The sequence below is a fragment of the Drosophila montana genome, unplaced genomic scaffold (genome assembly GCF_035044405.1).
Source record: "Drosophila montana isolate Dmon_TW-CO22-7 unplaced genomic scaffold, ASM3504440v1 contig_3733_1, whole genome shotgun sequence".
In the NCBI taxonomy this organism is placed as follows: Eukaryota; Metazoa; Arthropoda; class Insecta; order Diptera; family Drosophilidae; genus Drosophila; species Drosophila montana.
This window is the reverse complement of record NW_026998620.1, coordinates 3,123,851-3,141,854: the sequence shown is the minus strand read 5'-3', so window position 1 is coordinate 3,141,854 and position 18,004 is coordinate 3,123,851. Positions and strand designations below refer to the sequence as shown.

General features: G+C 41.6%; 1 protein-coding gene across 1 annotated transcript in view; it reads right to left on the bottom strand.

Moving 5' to 3' along the window:
• beat-VII (beaten path VII) overlaps positions 1-18,004 on the bottom strand; it is a 44,161-nt gene that overhangs the window by 13,741 nt on the left and 12,416 nt on the right. The window contains exons 2-7 of the mRNA XM_064693880.1: positions 9,512-9,621; positions 5,530-5,628; positions 4,540-4,675; positions 4,343-4,479; positions 3,459-3,675; positions 2,563-2,767 (exon numbers count right to left, since the gene is read on the bottom strand). Coding sequence (XP_064549950.1) covers positions 2,563-2,767; positions 3,459-3,675; positions 4,343-4,479; positions 4,540-4,675; positions 5,530-5,628; positions 9,512-9,621 — 904 coding nt within the window. The remainder of the gene's footprint in view (positions 1-2,562; positions 2,768-3,458; positions 3,676-4,342; positions 4,480-4,539; positions 4,676-5,529; positions 5,629-9,511; positions 9,622-18,004) is intronic.

Genomic DNA, 18,004 nt, shown 5'->3' with positions numbered 1-18,004 from the left:
TGGTGCTGCTGTTGTTTTTGGTTTTTATGTTTTTTTAGTTACATTTTTGTTGTTGTTGTTACTTTCATTCTGCGCTCTTAAAGGCGTTTCAAGTCAAGCAGCTGAACAAAACCCTCAACCAAATGGCAACCATTCAGTCAGCGGAACAATGCCGAGTATATTGCTGTCGCCCGCGAACACTTGTTTGTATTGCAGCAATTACTTAATCAATTTTAGCGGTTAATTAAGCTGCATGACCAATGTTGCACACATGGCGCATACGTAATGTAGTTCATAAATGCAGCAAGGTCGCTGCTCGGGGCATGCTTTGACATTCCATTTGCATAAAATCACATGCATTGCACACACACACACAGACACACTCAGCAGTGTATTAAGCTTTAACTTAATAAACATCGTAGTCTATGTCACGCCCCGCACACATACACACACACGCACACTGAAATTTATGCACACTGCTGTAAACTGCTGTAAACATAAACGTGACCGTTACTTGCTGCCTTCTCTTGTTGTTGTTGTTGTTGTTGTTGTTATTTTTGTTGCTGTTGCTTGCGCATTTTATAGTTGTTTTTTTACTCCGTGCTGGAGTATTGCATAAATATGCGCCAAGTTTTAATAGTGGGCGCGTCTGCAATTACGCCCAGAGTCGTACTCACATACGTAAATACTGTGCAGCCTGTAACAGAAGCCATGAATAAAACAAATACAGGGTGTCTCTCTTAAAACTGAAGTTTGCCTCAATTTAGGCTTTATCCGACTTTCTCATGCTGATTTAAACTTTGATTTCTCTTTCATTTAATGGAAAGTGAACTCAAAATGGAAAACTAATTGCAAATATTTCTTTGCGTCTTTAATTTAATTACCAAAAATAAACTGGCATTTAAATATGCAAACAAAAATGGAGTAAGATATGATAAAATATTTTTGTGCTCTCAAGAACTGCTTGTCAAATAAAGAGTGAATAGAAGAAGGATTTTTATTTGTTTCACTTTAGACATCTGCTATTTAAGTGCTACTCAAGCGTTCTGCTATGCAGTAAGATAATTTGTAGCCGCACCCTGTATGCTCAGTGCAGCTTCAAGGCTTCAAAGGCTGCAGCTCGGGCACAACGCAGCTCACTTGCAACTGTGCCACCTGGCTTAAGCTCTGCCGGGAACGGGCTCGTGCACTTTGGTTATAAATTATTGCTTATTAACGTTAAGTTTTCAGCAAAATTAGTTTTCCACACACAAACACAGTCACACACACACGCTGCATTTTGAGTTGTGGCAAATTATTTTTAAAACGTTTTTGCTTTCGCCCACGGAAAATGCAATTAGCCGACAAGGAAATGGCGCAAGAGTTAATCATGGTTTCCACTTAAGGATAAATTAACCAAGTGGCATTTGCCACGAATGCGCAGCGACACACGTCAGATACGGATTGGGAAATGTGACATTCACGTGTGTAGACAAGCGAGCCAGCCAATTGCGCTAAAAGCATTTTAGATCTGGTTATATAATGCACTGTTAAACAGTCAATCCAAATATGATTCGATTGGCTGCCAAATGTCAAATGTCAAACAAAATGTTGAAAGTCTCCAAATGTGCTCGTTAAGTTGCAAGTGATGCGTTTGTTTTATTGTCTTAAACCTGGTTTGGCCTGGTTTACTGCACTTTATGTCAGGGCCATTTGCATTGCAGGTGGCCCATGCAAATGCCTGCCACGTGGCGTATGTGTAATGCGTATACGAAAGTGAGGCACGACCACACAACTTGAAAGAGCAACATCGCAGCAGCAGCAGCAGCAGACATGGTAGAAGCAGCTGGCAGGCGAATTGTGGCGTTGCCTGTCATTAAACTAGCACCACACACACAAACTTGCATCTTCACGCAAACACACACACACGCACACACGCCTACTCAAGCACACACTTAAGCACATACGCATGCCCATGGCTTTGAAAGTTGAGCTGAAAAAGTTGGTATATTGGAAAAGTTTTCCTTCTTGATTTTTAATATCGCAGGTGAGCGTAAATAATTTATTGCATTCATTTACGTTTCACTTCCAATCGCGCCACGTAAACATTTCCAGCAGGCAGCGTGTTTGGCAAGCAGAGGCCACCATGCCACAAAATTTATTTATATTATCCACAATAAAAGGCATAGGGAACGAAGCCCGCCCGCCTGGCAGCCGGTTTTAACAATGTGCCAACATCGCGGCACATGCACAAGCCAAATCCTTTTAGACCATAGATAAGAAAACTTTAATAAACACGCCACACACGCAACCTGGGGAAATTGATAAGAATATGAAAAGTTTTTGCTGGGCACAAAACAGCTGGCTCAGTAACCCAGCCAAGGGCGCCAAAGGACCTGTGAGAATGTTGTACATATGTGGGAAAGGTGGCAGGGTGCAGAACTTTGCACATTGCATACTTTTAGAAACAGTTCGTCGTCTGCTTAGCTGACGGCTAAAAGTTGTTGCGCTTTAATTTGTAAGCCTCATAAATAAAACTCTTTTTTATGCCAAGCATCGTCAGATGCCGGATCGGGCTGATTAATAGCCCGGTTGTGGACTAACCTGTGCTTTTTCAACTCCATCTGCTGCTTCTTAATCTCCATATGCTTCTTGTTTATATCGTAGTTGCGCTGATGTATCTCGTGTATCTCGCCGAGGTCATGATAATTAGCCAGAGAGCTGAACGGATTGTTGTAGATGTTGCCAACGCCGCCATGATGTATATGTCCGTCGTGTCCATGGTGCGGCGCATACTGCGAGAACTCATCTGCAATGGGAAAGTCAAGAGTCATTTTCACAAATGGGCTTAATTAAACTAAACGTTGCACTAGCTCAAAACCACCAGCTGACTATGCAGCTGGAAACAATTATATAATTGCATTCTCTTGCTGGTCTGTCATCGGTCAGAGACATAGAGCAAATATATATTCTGTTGCAAATAAAATTAAATGAAAGTCACAGTAGATGGATAGTTTAAAGATATATCTTAAACATTTAAATCAAATATGGGCAATATGTAGCTTTTATTGCCTTTCACTCAGGAGAGATTTGAGAGGGAAAAGAACGTTTCCTCTGTTCGATACAAAGCACTGTCACCTCTAATAAACATCGGACTTCTATTTCCGTTTCTATTTACTAATATTTGTTTACCGGAAAAGGGAAGTTAAAAGGGCGTTATCAAAGTATTTGCAACGCTAAGATACAGTCTTAACATTTTGAATATATACTCGTTAAAGCCGCGTCAGATAGTGTTACAATATTTATGACACGAAAGATGTAAGTCGAAGCACCAAATTCTGCAGGTGGACCACTGATGCCCACCTCTAAGGGTCGACCCTCTAACCACAATTATTTAAAGTTTTCGCAGTTTTTGAGCTAGACAAAAAAAGAATAATAATACCAAAGCTCAAGTCGGTTGCAGCCGATTGCAATATTTTAACTTATCGTGGTTTACTTACCGCCTGGACGGGCCCCGCCCCAGCGCAGGCTCTTGTCGTAGCGATCGATGTAGTGGGGCACGTGGAACTGCGGCTGATACTGGCTGTAGTAATGCTGCTGATAGTACTGCTGCATCTGCTGCTGGGTCAGCGGCGTCTGTTGCTGCTGCTGCGTGCGGCGCTGATGCTTGCCGTTGAACGAGAAGACGTGGTGGGTGCGCACGAACTTCTCCTCGACCTGTGGGAAGAGAGCGGGGCAAGGATCAGAAGAGGGTTCACATTGTTGACTTGAAATGTTATATAACTTGCAAATAAAAGTCATTTCAATGTCAAACCTTTGCATAAGGTTGCAAATAAAAACGGATCATTGAGGTAGGTATCCCATTATTAAATCCCCGCTCCACCCGCCACGCAAATCCACCCCCGACCATACGCGATGGCCCGGTCAGATGGTCGTGTGGCAGCGCGTTTATGAATAAATTTCATTTTAGAGTTTACCATATTCTCTGCCAGCAGCAGATATAATAAATGTATTTATATTTCATTTCCTTTTCCCTCAACTCCTGTTGTTGTTTTTTTTAACGCTGAGAAGCAGCTGCTACCGCTGCTGTTGCTGACCCACACAGGCGCTGGGCCTGTGGTTCTGGGTCTAGGTCCGGGCCTGGGCCTGGGTAATTAAAATGAAAGCTCCATAAGCCGCGCATGTAGGCTATAATTATAAAATGGCTTAAACTGATGTTTATCTTAATGCAGCGCCACTGACATTCTGTCGTCCCCTGGCAGCCATTCCATTTCTACATTCCAGCTCGCTCTGCAGCCCTGGTCACACAATATGCAATTGACCAACATTTGTGACCCTGGCCGTGTGTTCTTATAAATTAATAGTAACTCATATGCATACGCACCTTTTTGCCATTGATTAGCCATGTTATGTGCGGGGCTGGCCGACCTCGGGTTGTGTTGCACAAGGCGAACAGCTTCTCGCCAATGGCGAAGGGTGTCCGCTTGCGGAACTTGATGGTGGGTGGACCTGTCTGAGGCACTGTAAAGACATTACAATTAGTGTTAGCCAGCTGAAATTGGCTTGGCAATTGTTACGCACAGAAAACGCTCATTAGCTCATCCGCGCTGGCTTTCGTAAAGATGGGCGTGTCCGTTGATACCTCGCAGTAGAACTGGCCCGACAGGTCGAACTGCACATTCTTCAAGGTCACCTGCGTTTCGTTCGAGTTCTCCCACTGTCAAGCAAATGAAATAAGTTTAAATACTCACTTATTTTAAAGAAATAATTAGCCAATTACTCGAGCTATCGCGTATATTAGTAACAAGTTAGTGCATGATAATTAAGTGCAATTTACCAAATGACTTACGACAGCTGTTGCGTTCAGAACTAAGTTCACAGCGCCAAGGCTTGAGCTCTAAATAATTAAAACATAATTACGTTACTTAAAATTGCGGTCGATAACTATCAATCTTTAACTAATAATATTTGACAGCTTAAGCTAATAAGGTACATGTGCTTTTTTGAATTTCACATTTTATTTCTTCTGATCAAATCAATATGAGCAGATGTAATTAGAGTTTTTTATAAATAGACTGAAAAATTATATTAAGCTGGCTTGCTCAATTTAAATTTAGTTAAGACTAAAACAGGAGCGACATGCTCTTAACTTAATCTTAAAACAAAACTTTCGTTTTTCTCAATAAATTCCTTTTACTTCAATTAAACTGGGGCTGACAGAATTTAATGGACATTGACTTGCACAACTGACAGGTTCATTTAAAAAGAAAAATGCGCGTATTTTCGCCCTAAAACAACTTTTATTATACTCTAGCTAATGGCCATATAATCTTCTGTATTAATGCGTTATATGAAAAGGTCGCGTCAAGTTCTATCGCGCACATGTATAATAATATTGAGCCGAAGGGCTCACACTTTTAACCCTTACCCATTTCATGTACTCACAACAATCATAGAGACAATCAATGGAAATTATATAGAATTACTTATTTAACATGCCTGCAAGGGTATTTAATCTTCGGTACGTCAAAATTAACTCCCCCCACGCCCCGGCAATTTGTGTCTACTTACATCAATTTCGGCTCCCTCGATGGTGGAATTACGGAATGGGGGATTGCGTCCGTTTATGAACTCGAAGAATTTGCCCTTCTCAACCTTCAGCCATGTCACCTGCAATCAAACAAATACATTTGGCCATATTAAAATATTGTTACGTAACAGTTGTGTTGTTGCCGCGCTGATTGTGACATTGATTGAGTAACTGCGTCAATTGGAACTCGAGCCGTCGGATCGGTTCATGACTGCCGCAGTTAATAATCCAGAGTCAGTAATTTGATGGAAAAAATGAGAGAGAGAGAGAAAAAAAAGGAAATGGAATATAAAACAAATGCAATGCAATTTAACTTTGCAACAAGTTGCACGAATTTGTTGCGACGACAATTAAAATGCGCGTTAAGCTGTAAAACTGTAAATAATAGAATGTTTTATTGAAATGCCACAGGCAAATGTCAAACGGTCAGCATGAGGGGGGGGCAGCTGTCAAGTACATGTTTGTCCACGTCGTCCTGGGGGAGGGTGGCGGGATGGGGGCGTGGCGAGTGCGTTATTAAAAACGAGGCTTGTGAAGGCAAACATAAATGCACGAATCTGACTGAAAAAGTTAGCGCCAGTGCAAGAGGGACTTGGCAACAAGAGCAAATATGAAAAAACATAATGTAAATGAAAATAAATTTCCATTCGCAACTTACGACTGTGGAAAAGTTTTTAGTTTTGGGGTCGGCGGCAAAGCGCGAGACAACCCTTGAGGGCGCCGGAAGTGAAAAATAAAACGACGCTTGCCAGCAGCTTTTAATTACGCACAATATTTATTTATTGCACTTTATGCGACACACTTTGGCAGCTAAATTAAAATGTACTCGTAATTTATTTAAGAGCTCTGCTTATATTAAATGTCACCCACGACTGGGCGTGGGGCAAATTGGTTGATTGACATGCTTCACAGCAAATTGCATTGATTGCATGCAACTTAATAATATTAATGTGCCCCCATTGAAAGTGCCTGCGGCGAACGCGGCGTATACGCAATTTGGGCCGCAAATGTCGTCATTACTCACGCATATGTTCTCTGCCAGAGCAATCGATAAGGCACACGTTCCTGGTACACACAGTGCCCTGTTTTGTGCGGTCAAAGCAAACATCAACATGCAAACATCTGAACCATTCGAGAGCACACATAACCACGTTTGGGCGCCCTCTCCATGTGCCCATCAAATTTTATCAGCCACTTGTGGCAATTTTTCGAAACAATTCCTCTTGATATGACATGAACTTTTCGGAGCCACTGTCACACGGTCATAATAATAACCAGTGTGCATATCGCAAAGTAATCAAACGGCGACAGTATCTGGCTGTGGCATGGGGCATGGGGCACTTGGAGCACGTTGCGCTCCTGCCGCATTGTTTTGTATTTTTGTTGTTTAGCCAGGCATGAGTTTGGCATGTGTTGGCTTGGCGTGTCCGCTAAGCCATGGTCTGACTTTGTGCATATTTTGTGTGTGTGTTTATTAGCCCGCTTCTTTTTTTTTTTTTTTTTGGTACTCAGCCGGCAAATCAAAAGCTCAATTACGTGGTCGGGCCTGAGCTGGGCCCCGTTGGCCCAGCCTGCCATTGGCAGCGTAATTAGTTTATTTAATTTATTTTTTCGCGCTGCTTTTGTATACCCAAAAGTATGCTTCAGCATGTGAAAACCATACGACGAAGCCGACTTCAATTCCATGGTTAACCGTGTTCGCATTTGCGTTTTAATTGCCTTTTTAGTGCCACTTCCACACAATTTGCCACGCTTCGTGCAACAATTCGAATCAAAACCGGCGGCATGGTGCCGACTCTGCCAGCGCACTCGGTTATATAGTCAATTATACTAATTAGCCATGGCCAGGCGGTAGTAGCCGCAAAACGGCCAACTGGCCAAATAAAATAATGTCTACATGTAAACACGGTGGCAAGTGCTGCGCTTATTTTATTTTTACCCCTCAGCCAATTGTACGGCTGCAGGTATGCCCGAGGGCTGGTGTACAGGTGTGCATATTAAATTTGTTAGCTGACACTAGGATGAAAATCAGAAAACACCATCAGCGAGATAATTTACATAACTTTTTCAACAACTAAATAATAAAAAAGACAAACAATCAAATGGCAATTATACGCTAATTTAAATATTAAATTTCGACCGATAAAAATAACAAATAATATTGTGGGTTTGTTGTTGATTTGATATCGTTTTTTGGGCTGGATATCGTACAAATAATTGAACACAATAAGCCCACAAAAATGCTATAATTAGTTTATTAATTCTTTAACTAAATTTCTTAAGTCTGCTCGTTACTAAAAATATATTTTGTGGAAAAATATAACATATGGAAGAACATTTGAAATGAAATAAAATCGGCTTGCATGTTTTTTATAAAAAATATATATACAATTAATAATATAGACAAGATAGATATTAGACACAGAAAATAGAATAACGAAACAAGATTTTAAATTGTAAGAACATGGCGAACTAACAAAAGACATCAAATGGTGCATAAGGCAAAAAAGTCCTTACAAACCACGTATTAAATAAAAAAAAAAATAAAAAAAACAATTAATAATCTTTCTTTAGCTGGCTCAAGGTCCACTTAAAAGAGGATTTATAAAATGAAAACATCGCCAAAACCAGCTTAAAATAAATTATATTGAGCCGAAAACAGAAGCAACTTTGCTTTTTTTTATTACAACGTCTTGTTAACTAGTTTAAAAATAATACGTGTAAAGAAAATTAGAAAAAAACATTTGGGCATTTATAGCTTAAAGGTTGATATTATTGATATTTTTAATACAGAGCTAACCCTTAATTGTCGTGAATAAATCTTTAGTTTTACTGGATGCAAGCTCTAAATTGGAAAATCAATAATGATTTTAAAGAGTTTGCTTAAGGCAATATCTTATTTTTTTTTGGCGATTAGCCTTTTGTCAATTCAACTATTCGAATAAAGCAAAGTGCGGTAATTTACTTTCTTTCCAGCTAACACATTCATTAATTTGATAATGACAAATTAAAAACCTTACATTAAAAACATGTATTCCACACTTTCGTTTAAAATTCATTCTTGATTTCGACGAAGTAGCTGCAAACTGCTGCTTCTGCTGCCGAAAACAGGAGAAAAATCAATATGTTGTGCGCTTCTAAAACACTCAACTTTGTGGTATTTTTGCGCCATCAAAGTTGTACGCTTTTATGGTACTTAGAATGAACAAAACGACAACCTCGCGCAAAACCTCCATCTCCGTGTCGACCTCTACCCCAAAATTCAGAGAAGTCGCTGCCGCTACCGCAGCCGCAGGCGCTGGCGGTGTGCTTTTGCTTTTGCTTGGCCTTGAATTTGTATGCCACGATTTGTAGTACCACAAAGTTCCAAACTAAACTAAAAGTATGCACGCGGACTAAGTCAGTTACACTCGGCTACCGCCTGGGTCACTGTGGCAGGAAAACTAAGCAGCTCATTTGCCATAAATTCAAAGGCGTCGCCTTTGGGGCCGTAAGCCGTACGCCGTAAGGCTGTGCGTGTCCCTTGATGTTTCGTGACAGTAATAAGAGAGTTGAAGTGAAATTAATTGTCGCAACTGTAACTGAAACTAAAGCTGAAACTGAAACTAAGGCGGAAGTGACAACGTCGGAGGCAATGAGGACACGATGAACCGCTCTTTGATTGCAACTTTTCACGACAATTGCAACAATTGCATTTGTGTCTGTGGCAGCACTAACAACATGCACCAACTGCAGCACCTGCCACTGATTGGGTAAGCTTCTGTCAAAGCTATAAACTTGCAATAGTGGCACAAAGTAGCACAAGGCAAACAAAGTTGCTTTGTCGTCGTGGTTGCCATTTCAATTTAAAGTTCTCAGTCTGCCTGCCACATTCATCATGAAAACGCTGATATATTTGACGGTAAAGACAAAGATAATAAATACACATTTGCTTGAGTTCGGTAAACTGAACTGAAGACTTACCTTGAACAGTATTTCCGGTATCACATTGTGCCTGCATTTCAATGTGGCGCTGGAGCCGCGCTCCACATATCTCGGCACCACCAATTGCACATCCACATCCGATTGTCCATCTGCGAAGAGGAGAAAGAAGATGAATATACATTTACTAAAGTTGCAACATGCATCGACGCTCAATTGCGGCTTAATTGAATGCCATTAAAATGAACATGCGAAAGCAAAGGCAAACATTTCCAAATATGCAGTGTATTTTAAGTGCGGCCAACTGCGAGAGCCATCGCCTTAATTGTCAGTTTATGGGATGTAGGGTACTCCGACCCCGCCCTCCAACCGGTCCGATAAATTTTAATTTGTTTGCCAAAGTGCACATGAGATATTTTTCCGCCTGCACTCGAATATGTGCATGTGAATGTGTGCGGAGCATTGGACAGGCGGCGAGTGTCAAATATTTACGAGGGACAGCATGCACCAGCACCTTTTCCACCCGAACTCACATTGGCGCGGGAAGTCCGCTGCGGCAATTTTCCGACATATTTTTTTACAGCGCAACAGTTCTTCAAGCCCTCTTATTCGAAGTGCGAATACTTTTAAAATGAATGCTGCACTTTTAAGGCTCAAAAGGGTCTGCATTTATTGATTAATATTAATTACATTTGGCATTTCACATAATTTATTATCAACGATTCGTTTTCAAACCGAATTAAAAATGCATTTACATTTTTTAAAAACTTTTATTATACATTTTTCTTTTTCGATTTGTTTTTTTGATTATCCTTTGGACATCTGCGTTTACTTAATCAACTTGACGGAATTAATTCTTTAATTTATTCCATTTTATGTGTATTTTATTTAATTTGTATTAATTTCATTTGCAGTTCGCATGAATTTCCTGTGTACTTAAACTCACACTGATTGATCAAAATACTTTTTTATGTGACTGACAAATTAAATTACGTGTAAATATACCAAAAAATTTAGCGAAAAAGTGAATTAAATAATTTAAATGTAAATGTAAATAACATTTTCCATGGAAAACATGGAAATCGGAATGAAAACAAACGATTACAAACTCAGCAATTAAATTTTGGCTAAATAGTTGAGCGGATTTAATATTATAGAGAGCTTCGCAGAGGCAACAATTTGCAAATTGGCCGCTAGAAATCGATAAATTAATTGGCAATGTTGCAGCGAAGAGCGCGTCCAATCCCAATCATAATTAAGACACCAAATGGTAAAAAGCAAACACATTGCCCCATTCGCGAGGGGGGGGGGGGGGTAGGGGCCTACAAAGTGGCGCCAATTTCATTTTCATTTATTCACACCACGCGGCTGTCGTCAGTCACGCAAAATGTCAACGACTGAGTAAGTAAAAAACGTGTCAGGCCGCGCGAAAAATATGGAAAAAGCGGAAAACAAGAAAACCAAATGAAATGAAGCACGTCAAGTGCATGACAGGCGAGTAGACGGACGGACGGACGGGCAGGCGGATAGGCTGGCAGGCAGGCCGTCAAACATGGTAACATCGTTGCCCTTCTGGTTGGCAACTTGTTGCAATATACAACGAACATGCCACGTTTCCATTGGTTTTGTGGCATTGCCCACAGCAGGACGTCTGTGTTTGTGTTCGTGCCACACGCTAACGAGCCGTAATTCACGAAAATTCAATCATGCCCAGCTGCCCAAGAATCGACAGCCAAGCCGCAGCCTTCAGCCTCCAGCCTCCAGCCTCCAGCCACCAGCCAGGCAGCCTTACACCCATTCATTGATGCTGCAGGGCCAAGGAGCAGACAGCCCTGACACGAACTCGAATCCGAATTGACTGACTTTTTGCCAGCGCCAGCCTTGATAATCCTGTCGAATATTGGCATTAATGTCGCCACACTCAACATCAATTTTCTATGAGAGCCGCCTTGGCAGCTGTCCAATACTTATTTAAAATTAAAAAAAAAAAGAATGAACAGAATGGAAAAAGGAGGAAACTTCACGACACGTCCGTTGACAAGATGTTGACCAACCGCAATAATTGTTTTGCAGCCCGCCGCCAGCAAAAGAAAATATTCATTACAGAAAATATTCCCAGCCGACAGCCCACAAGCCAAACGTTTGGCCTGTTTCGGCAAAGCTGCCGGCTTGTTGCCTGTTTTGGGTGGCAACAAAAAATGAGCTCACTTTGACAAGGGCGGCGGCAACGTTTTGTTGTACGTGGTGTACGTGTTTTACAAGCGGAAATTGATGATTTTCCACGAGTCGAGCGACAATAAAGCGTGCAGCGTGTCAGCAAAACGCAAATAATCAATCAATCAGCATTAATCAAGGCGGGAGTGGGCGTGGTATGCCTACATCAGTTGCAACTGTTGCCCAACGGAGGGCTCGTCTCGGGCTCCGCTCTGAACAAGAACAACTACATCAGCATTTTTGATATGGTGTGGAAATTGAAATTCTCAAACGGAAAATTAATTTAAAATCATGTATCAGCGAACCTCTGAAATATCTGATAACCGAGCTGAGATTCAGGCAATACAAGCCTTGAAATCCTATTATCACATTATCCTTTGTTCCTGGTATCTGGTTCCTCTTAGAGATTAGGTACGCGTAGGCTGTTTGATGATTAAGTGATGCCCTCAAGGGTACAATAATCGGCTCAGCTGCATATAGGATGTTCACCTGGATCGTTTAATTTCCTGCCTATTTCACACCCATTAATATTCTTATCACCTAATCTGCAATCCCTGACCTGAAGCTACAACAGGAAATGCCTGATTTTATTCTCAAATCTGATTTTGGGTGCTCTGCAGCTCTTGCTGCTTCTCCACACATTACAATTGGAAGCCCAGATATTTGCTTTCTGTGGCTGTGGTTGAGGATTCCCTCGATTTACAGCGATTATTACAAACTCTAAATTTGTGAACTTCAAGCATTTGTATTACGACATTTTTATCGACCCGTTCTTGCGCCGTGAATATAAGTTACTGCTACTTTTGCATTGTCGAATAATTTTAGCTGGAAATCCAGCCGTTGGCGGGTATTTTGTGTGAAGGTAGCTAAGAATTGCGTCTGTAGAGTAATTGCTCAACTTCCGGCTTAAGTTAAGAATCTCAAATGCGTTTGCAAAATTTACGGAAGTTAACCCAAACAGAGCTAGGTAAGCAATATTTACTGAAGAAGAGAAGAAAGCAAAATTCCGAGGCAAATATGCAGTTAAAGTAATTTTAAAAGTAACACTACAGCGACTGCTAAATTGTTTATATACAAGAGATCCTTAGAAAATATTAAAAAGAAAATAGAAACCATTTTAATGATGACCCAAATTTCTTCTGATAATTGCTTTGATTAGTTGAACAGCCATTTGAGATATGCTTCAATGGAAGAACCAAAAGCTGGTGATTGATTGTGCGGACTGAAGCGGACTTCTTTTGGCCAGAAACTGAACTGTTTACCTGTTGGCTGGTTAGGCACTAATTGCAATAACATCAACAAATTATTGCAACAAAAACAAACAGAAAGAACAACAATGGCGGCAGGGCGGAGAGTGCGAATGGAAAACCATAAACAGCTTTTGCCGTTCGATTGTTCGATAATATTCATATTTTCAATTGATTGCTAAATCAATATTTGAACTTTGGCAGCTGTGCTCGACGCTCGCAATCCGCCCGAGGAAACAGACACACCGAAATAAACTACGACTTCTGCCAAGGAATATGGCAGATTACCAACGAGAGTTGTGGCTGATCGGTTGGTCGGTCGGTCGGTCGGTCGGTCGGTTGGTTTCTTGGTCTATTTGTCCCTCGGTGGGTCTGTCCGTCGAGACGTGACACGCCCGTTACAGTAAGAACACAGAACGCAATTATGGCCCGCAAGTTGGAGTGTGGTTGAGCTGGTAGGTGTCCTGTCAGCTGCCAGTTGTCCAGCTGCCAGTTGGCCATGTTGTAGCTGACCAAACACACTGTTGCTTATCAATATAATGTTGAATCATTATGGTTGATTGGCAGACGAAAACAATATACACGCCCTTAACAACATGTCCTACTGGCAATATGCGCACATTCTACACAGAAGTTCATTAGACACCAGCTATCCGGATGATTGACTGACTCACAGCCAGTTCTAGTATCAGTTTCATTCAGTTACTAATAGAATTCCCAGCCGTTTGATTTTTCCCAGTAACTTTTCAGTTTCAGGCAGGCAGCAAAGTGTGGCGCTTTAATGATGCCAATCACAATTTCTAATTGATTTGTTAACTATGCGGCTTTCAATTTATGATTATGCTTGATTGATATTTGGGAGATTGATGCAAACTATGCGCTGAGGTTGTTGCGGCTTCAAAGAAACCACACGACGACAAACAAGCCAAGCAAATGTTTTCAATACAACTCAAATACAACCCAACACACGCCCACGCGCACACATATGGAGGGAACAACAAGAAGGAGGACAAAAGAACCTCATGCAGCTTTGCAGCTTGAGCGAGGAAAAGGATAAAGGCATAAGTCGTCATGTTGCCAAAGCATTCGTTCAGCAAATGTAGGCTTCGTTTGCTCGAAGAACCGAAACGGGCGGCGGACTTGAAATGGGACTGGGTTTGGGTTTGGGTTTGGGCTTGGGCGAGGGGTGGCCAGACAAAGTAAGGTCTGCAGGCAACGCCTCGGTGGCATAAAGTAATTTTATAGAACAAATCACAGGCATTAGTGGGTATAAATCCCGTTTATCCTTGCCTGTGTATGCGCGCGTGAAATTTAAATATGTAGCGGACACAGTGGGGAGACAGAGGCACAGAAGGAGAAGGAAATACAAGTATGCAGAACCATGGAGACCAAGAAAAATGTTCGTCTTTGGCAAGGACTTTGGCCTGCACGGTCTTTGAATAAAACGACTGGGTGCGAAATTCATGAAAAATAAAATACATAATATATATGTATATAAGTATATAAGTATTTAAGCTATTGTTTTTATGCGCGCTAAATCGCCTGCGGATATACTATTATGTAAGTTATTCAGCTGGTCTCTGAATTTTAAGTTGTCGTTTCGAGTTTGCCTTCATGAAGATAAGTTTCCCCTAGTTCGCGCACACATATCTCAGAAAATTAACCGCTGTTAGTTAAGCAAGAACTTATTCAATTGTTAACTGTGAGCGAATATTCTGAAAGCCAGACTTTGGACTTAATAGTGCTTATAATTCCTTAATTTTAAACATTTTATGTTATATTTTATATTGTAAGAAACGAAATGTGCCCATTTAAATTTGATACTGCCTTTGGGATTTTCAATTTGATATTTTTATCACATTTATTAAATGAAATCAGATTTTGTAAATAAAAATATCAAAGTAAATGTATATCTGTCACGCACACAGCCATAGCCAGAGCCAGAGCCATCGCCACAGCCATGTACATGGCCGACAAAAGTAGCCAATGTAATGGTCAAAACAAGTAAGTGACTGTGCGCGCAACGGGAAGCAAACTTGCCGCTTTGGAAATTTTATCTGGGCATCCGGCAGCCCCTGCAATGACTACACACCCAACTTAACAACAGCACAGCAACGGCACTGGCAGCAGAACGAAAAGCAAAAAAAGCAAAAAATCCGTTTACAAGTAAGTACATAAGAAAATGGCTTCAAGGGCACGCTCCGGCGGCTGCACACAGGCACCAGCTACAACTACAACTACAACCAACACAGGCACGCCCATCAAGGCGGCCGGCACGTAGGGCCACGTAGGGCACATACAGCACGCCCAGTGCCCATTTACAAGGCCGTGGAGCAAACACATGTAGGCCATGAATCTCATAACGAGTGTTAGTCATGCGCCACGAGGCCCCCGCACTTTCAGTCTATATATGCGAGCGTGTCTCTCTGTGTGTGTGTGTGTGAGCCAGTTGCCGGACCAGTGAGCGCGACCTGGACCTGTGCCTCTGCCCGTCCGTACCTGGCTCGTAAACCGACTGCAGACTATTATAGAAATGAAAAGCAAACGCAAGAGCAGCCAACGGTTGCGCCCACGATGTTGGCAAACACAAAAGTGCTTAAATTACTTTTAAGCGAAATTATGTTTTATTAATGCGTTGGCCAGCAACAACTACAACTACAACTACAACTACAAAGGCAACAACAGAATGACAGACTGGATAACATTGCAAATTGGTATCGCAAATTGTTTCCTCTTTTTTTTTCTCTCGTTTTAGTTTCAGCAGTTTGGTCGGTTTTGCGTGTGCGTAGTTTTGTTTCAAATTGCATTCCGAAATGGCCACAAAATGTATTTTGCAATTCCCGTTTCGGACAAGCTTAGAGCGGGTGTTAAAAACAGCTGAAGTGTTGGAAATTTGCTCATTTGTCGTAACATCTGCGCGGACACATTCATTCATTATACCCTGTAACCATTCCAAATGGATTCAAAGGGAATATTTAGAAATTTTCTAGTTAAGAAAACTTTTCTACTTTCATCTTAACAGTGGGCACTGCCTTAGGCGGCAGAGCTGTAAAACTATCGAAATAAATATCGTTGGTTTCGAATGAGTCGTCTCTTGGCTAAATCTGTGAAATTTTGGATAAATATATCACCAATTAAGTTTATATAATTTTGTACGAAAAGTCGATTTCCGTTGGCGTAAAATAGTATGCGAAAGAAAATATATGATCTTTGGGGAAACATGTCCTCCAATAAAAAAACACACAAAAATCCCTTGTGCCGGAGGCGCATAAAAACGCGAATAGTTTGATTTCCCTTCGTAAGTGGCAACTACCAAATATGGCTAGATAAATGCAGTGGCTGTTGGACATCTACAACGACTACCGAAGCATTTAGATGCGGTCAGATTTGGTGCATGTAGATATGTGGAGCAAGGCATCTCGATGATTCCTGTGGACTTATCACTCTCGGATTCGATTGCATAGAAACATCTCGAGAATTTGAATCAGTCTGAAGCTGGCATGAATAACAAAATGCCAATGCCACATTTATAGCTTTATTCATTTGACCCGAGGCATACATTTTTTTAAATCAATAAACATTTGGTTGTGCACAGGACACCCTACAGTCGAGCACTCCCGACTTCAATAGCCACACACGTTTTCCACAAAAATATTTCACATTCAGTTTGGAAAACTCGTTTAAATCATGGATGACAGATACCAAAATACTTGCACCACAGCGATTTCAATTTAACTCTGTTATATTTTATTTCGCATATATTTTTCGTGCGCTTGGATGTGGGTTTATTTGCTGAGAATTCTGTGAAAATCACAAAGAACAAAATACTAGTCGCAAACAATTGAGAATTATTTATTATTTTCTATGACACAAACAGCTGCTGTTTCAGAAATTCGAAATTAAAAACTTTTACCACGTGGAGCAACTGAAAAGGTGTGCCAAAGTCGCCCACCTGAACAATTAATTAAGGCCTGCCGCTGCCCGGACTTAGACCGACCGACCGATATCAAATTCAGCCGCAGCACAACCACAGCTGCATTATTGTGTTACGTAAACGCAATTTGCCTAGGCAAATTCTTTGCGCATTGTCCAAATGCCAGTATTTGATGTTGCCCTTATCTCTAATCTACACGGGCATTAGGTCTGCGACACAAACATGGGCCAAACGAGGGCTGACAACACAAGGAAGCCACAACAGGCCCTGCGGCAATTTCAGAGCCTTCTGATGATATTGACATTTATGCTCGGCAGATAGCCCACAGCCCACAGCCAGCCCCAGTTCTCAGTCCACAGTTGGGCTCTTGTTTTTTTGGTAGCTTCATTTTTTTTAACCGAAATGCTGGGCACTGTTTTTGTTGACACTTGACAGCACCTGCTGCCTGGCTGGCTGCCTGCCTGAAGTAGTCTGCGGGCGGCCAGGCATTTTGCTGTGAGTATTTGGTAGAAATGAATGATTCGATGTTACATTTGGAGAACGATAAATGCGCATTAGAGTCGAGTTGAATGTGAAATGACGCAGTTTGCAGCGTCGCACACGCGTGCCCACAATAATAAGGCCATATTTGTTTAGTGCCCATAAAGAGCTGGCCACGGCTGACCATCCACGCTGTCCGCCCAACTTGTTGAAACAAATGGCGTAGTGCAGAGGAGTAGTCCTTGCCCAATCAATGCCAACTGGCTTTTGTTTGCATTCCAATTTCAGCTGCTGCCGCCGCAGGACTCGGGCGCCATTTAAAAATCAACGCAAAGTGCCTTTATTATGCGACTCGTGACCGTCCCAATGCCAAGGGCTAGCATATTTTTATATGCGTTCAGCCGAGAGAGCTCCCACAAAAGGCGTAACAATCAACCCGGAACATCAAAAAAAAAAAGTATATATATACCTATATGTGTGTGTGGTGCCTGGTTAGGCTGGCCAGGCACGCTGCCAGCCTTCTGCTTTCTGGTGATTCTAATCAATAATTTACGCATTTTCATTTCGTACAGCCCAAAGGTGGCATTAGCATTGGGGCCACAATTACCAGCTCCGAAGTGCCAGCCATTCGAGTGTGTCCCTGCTTGAGTGTCTCTCTGC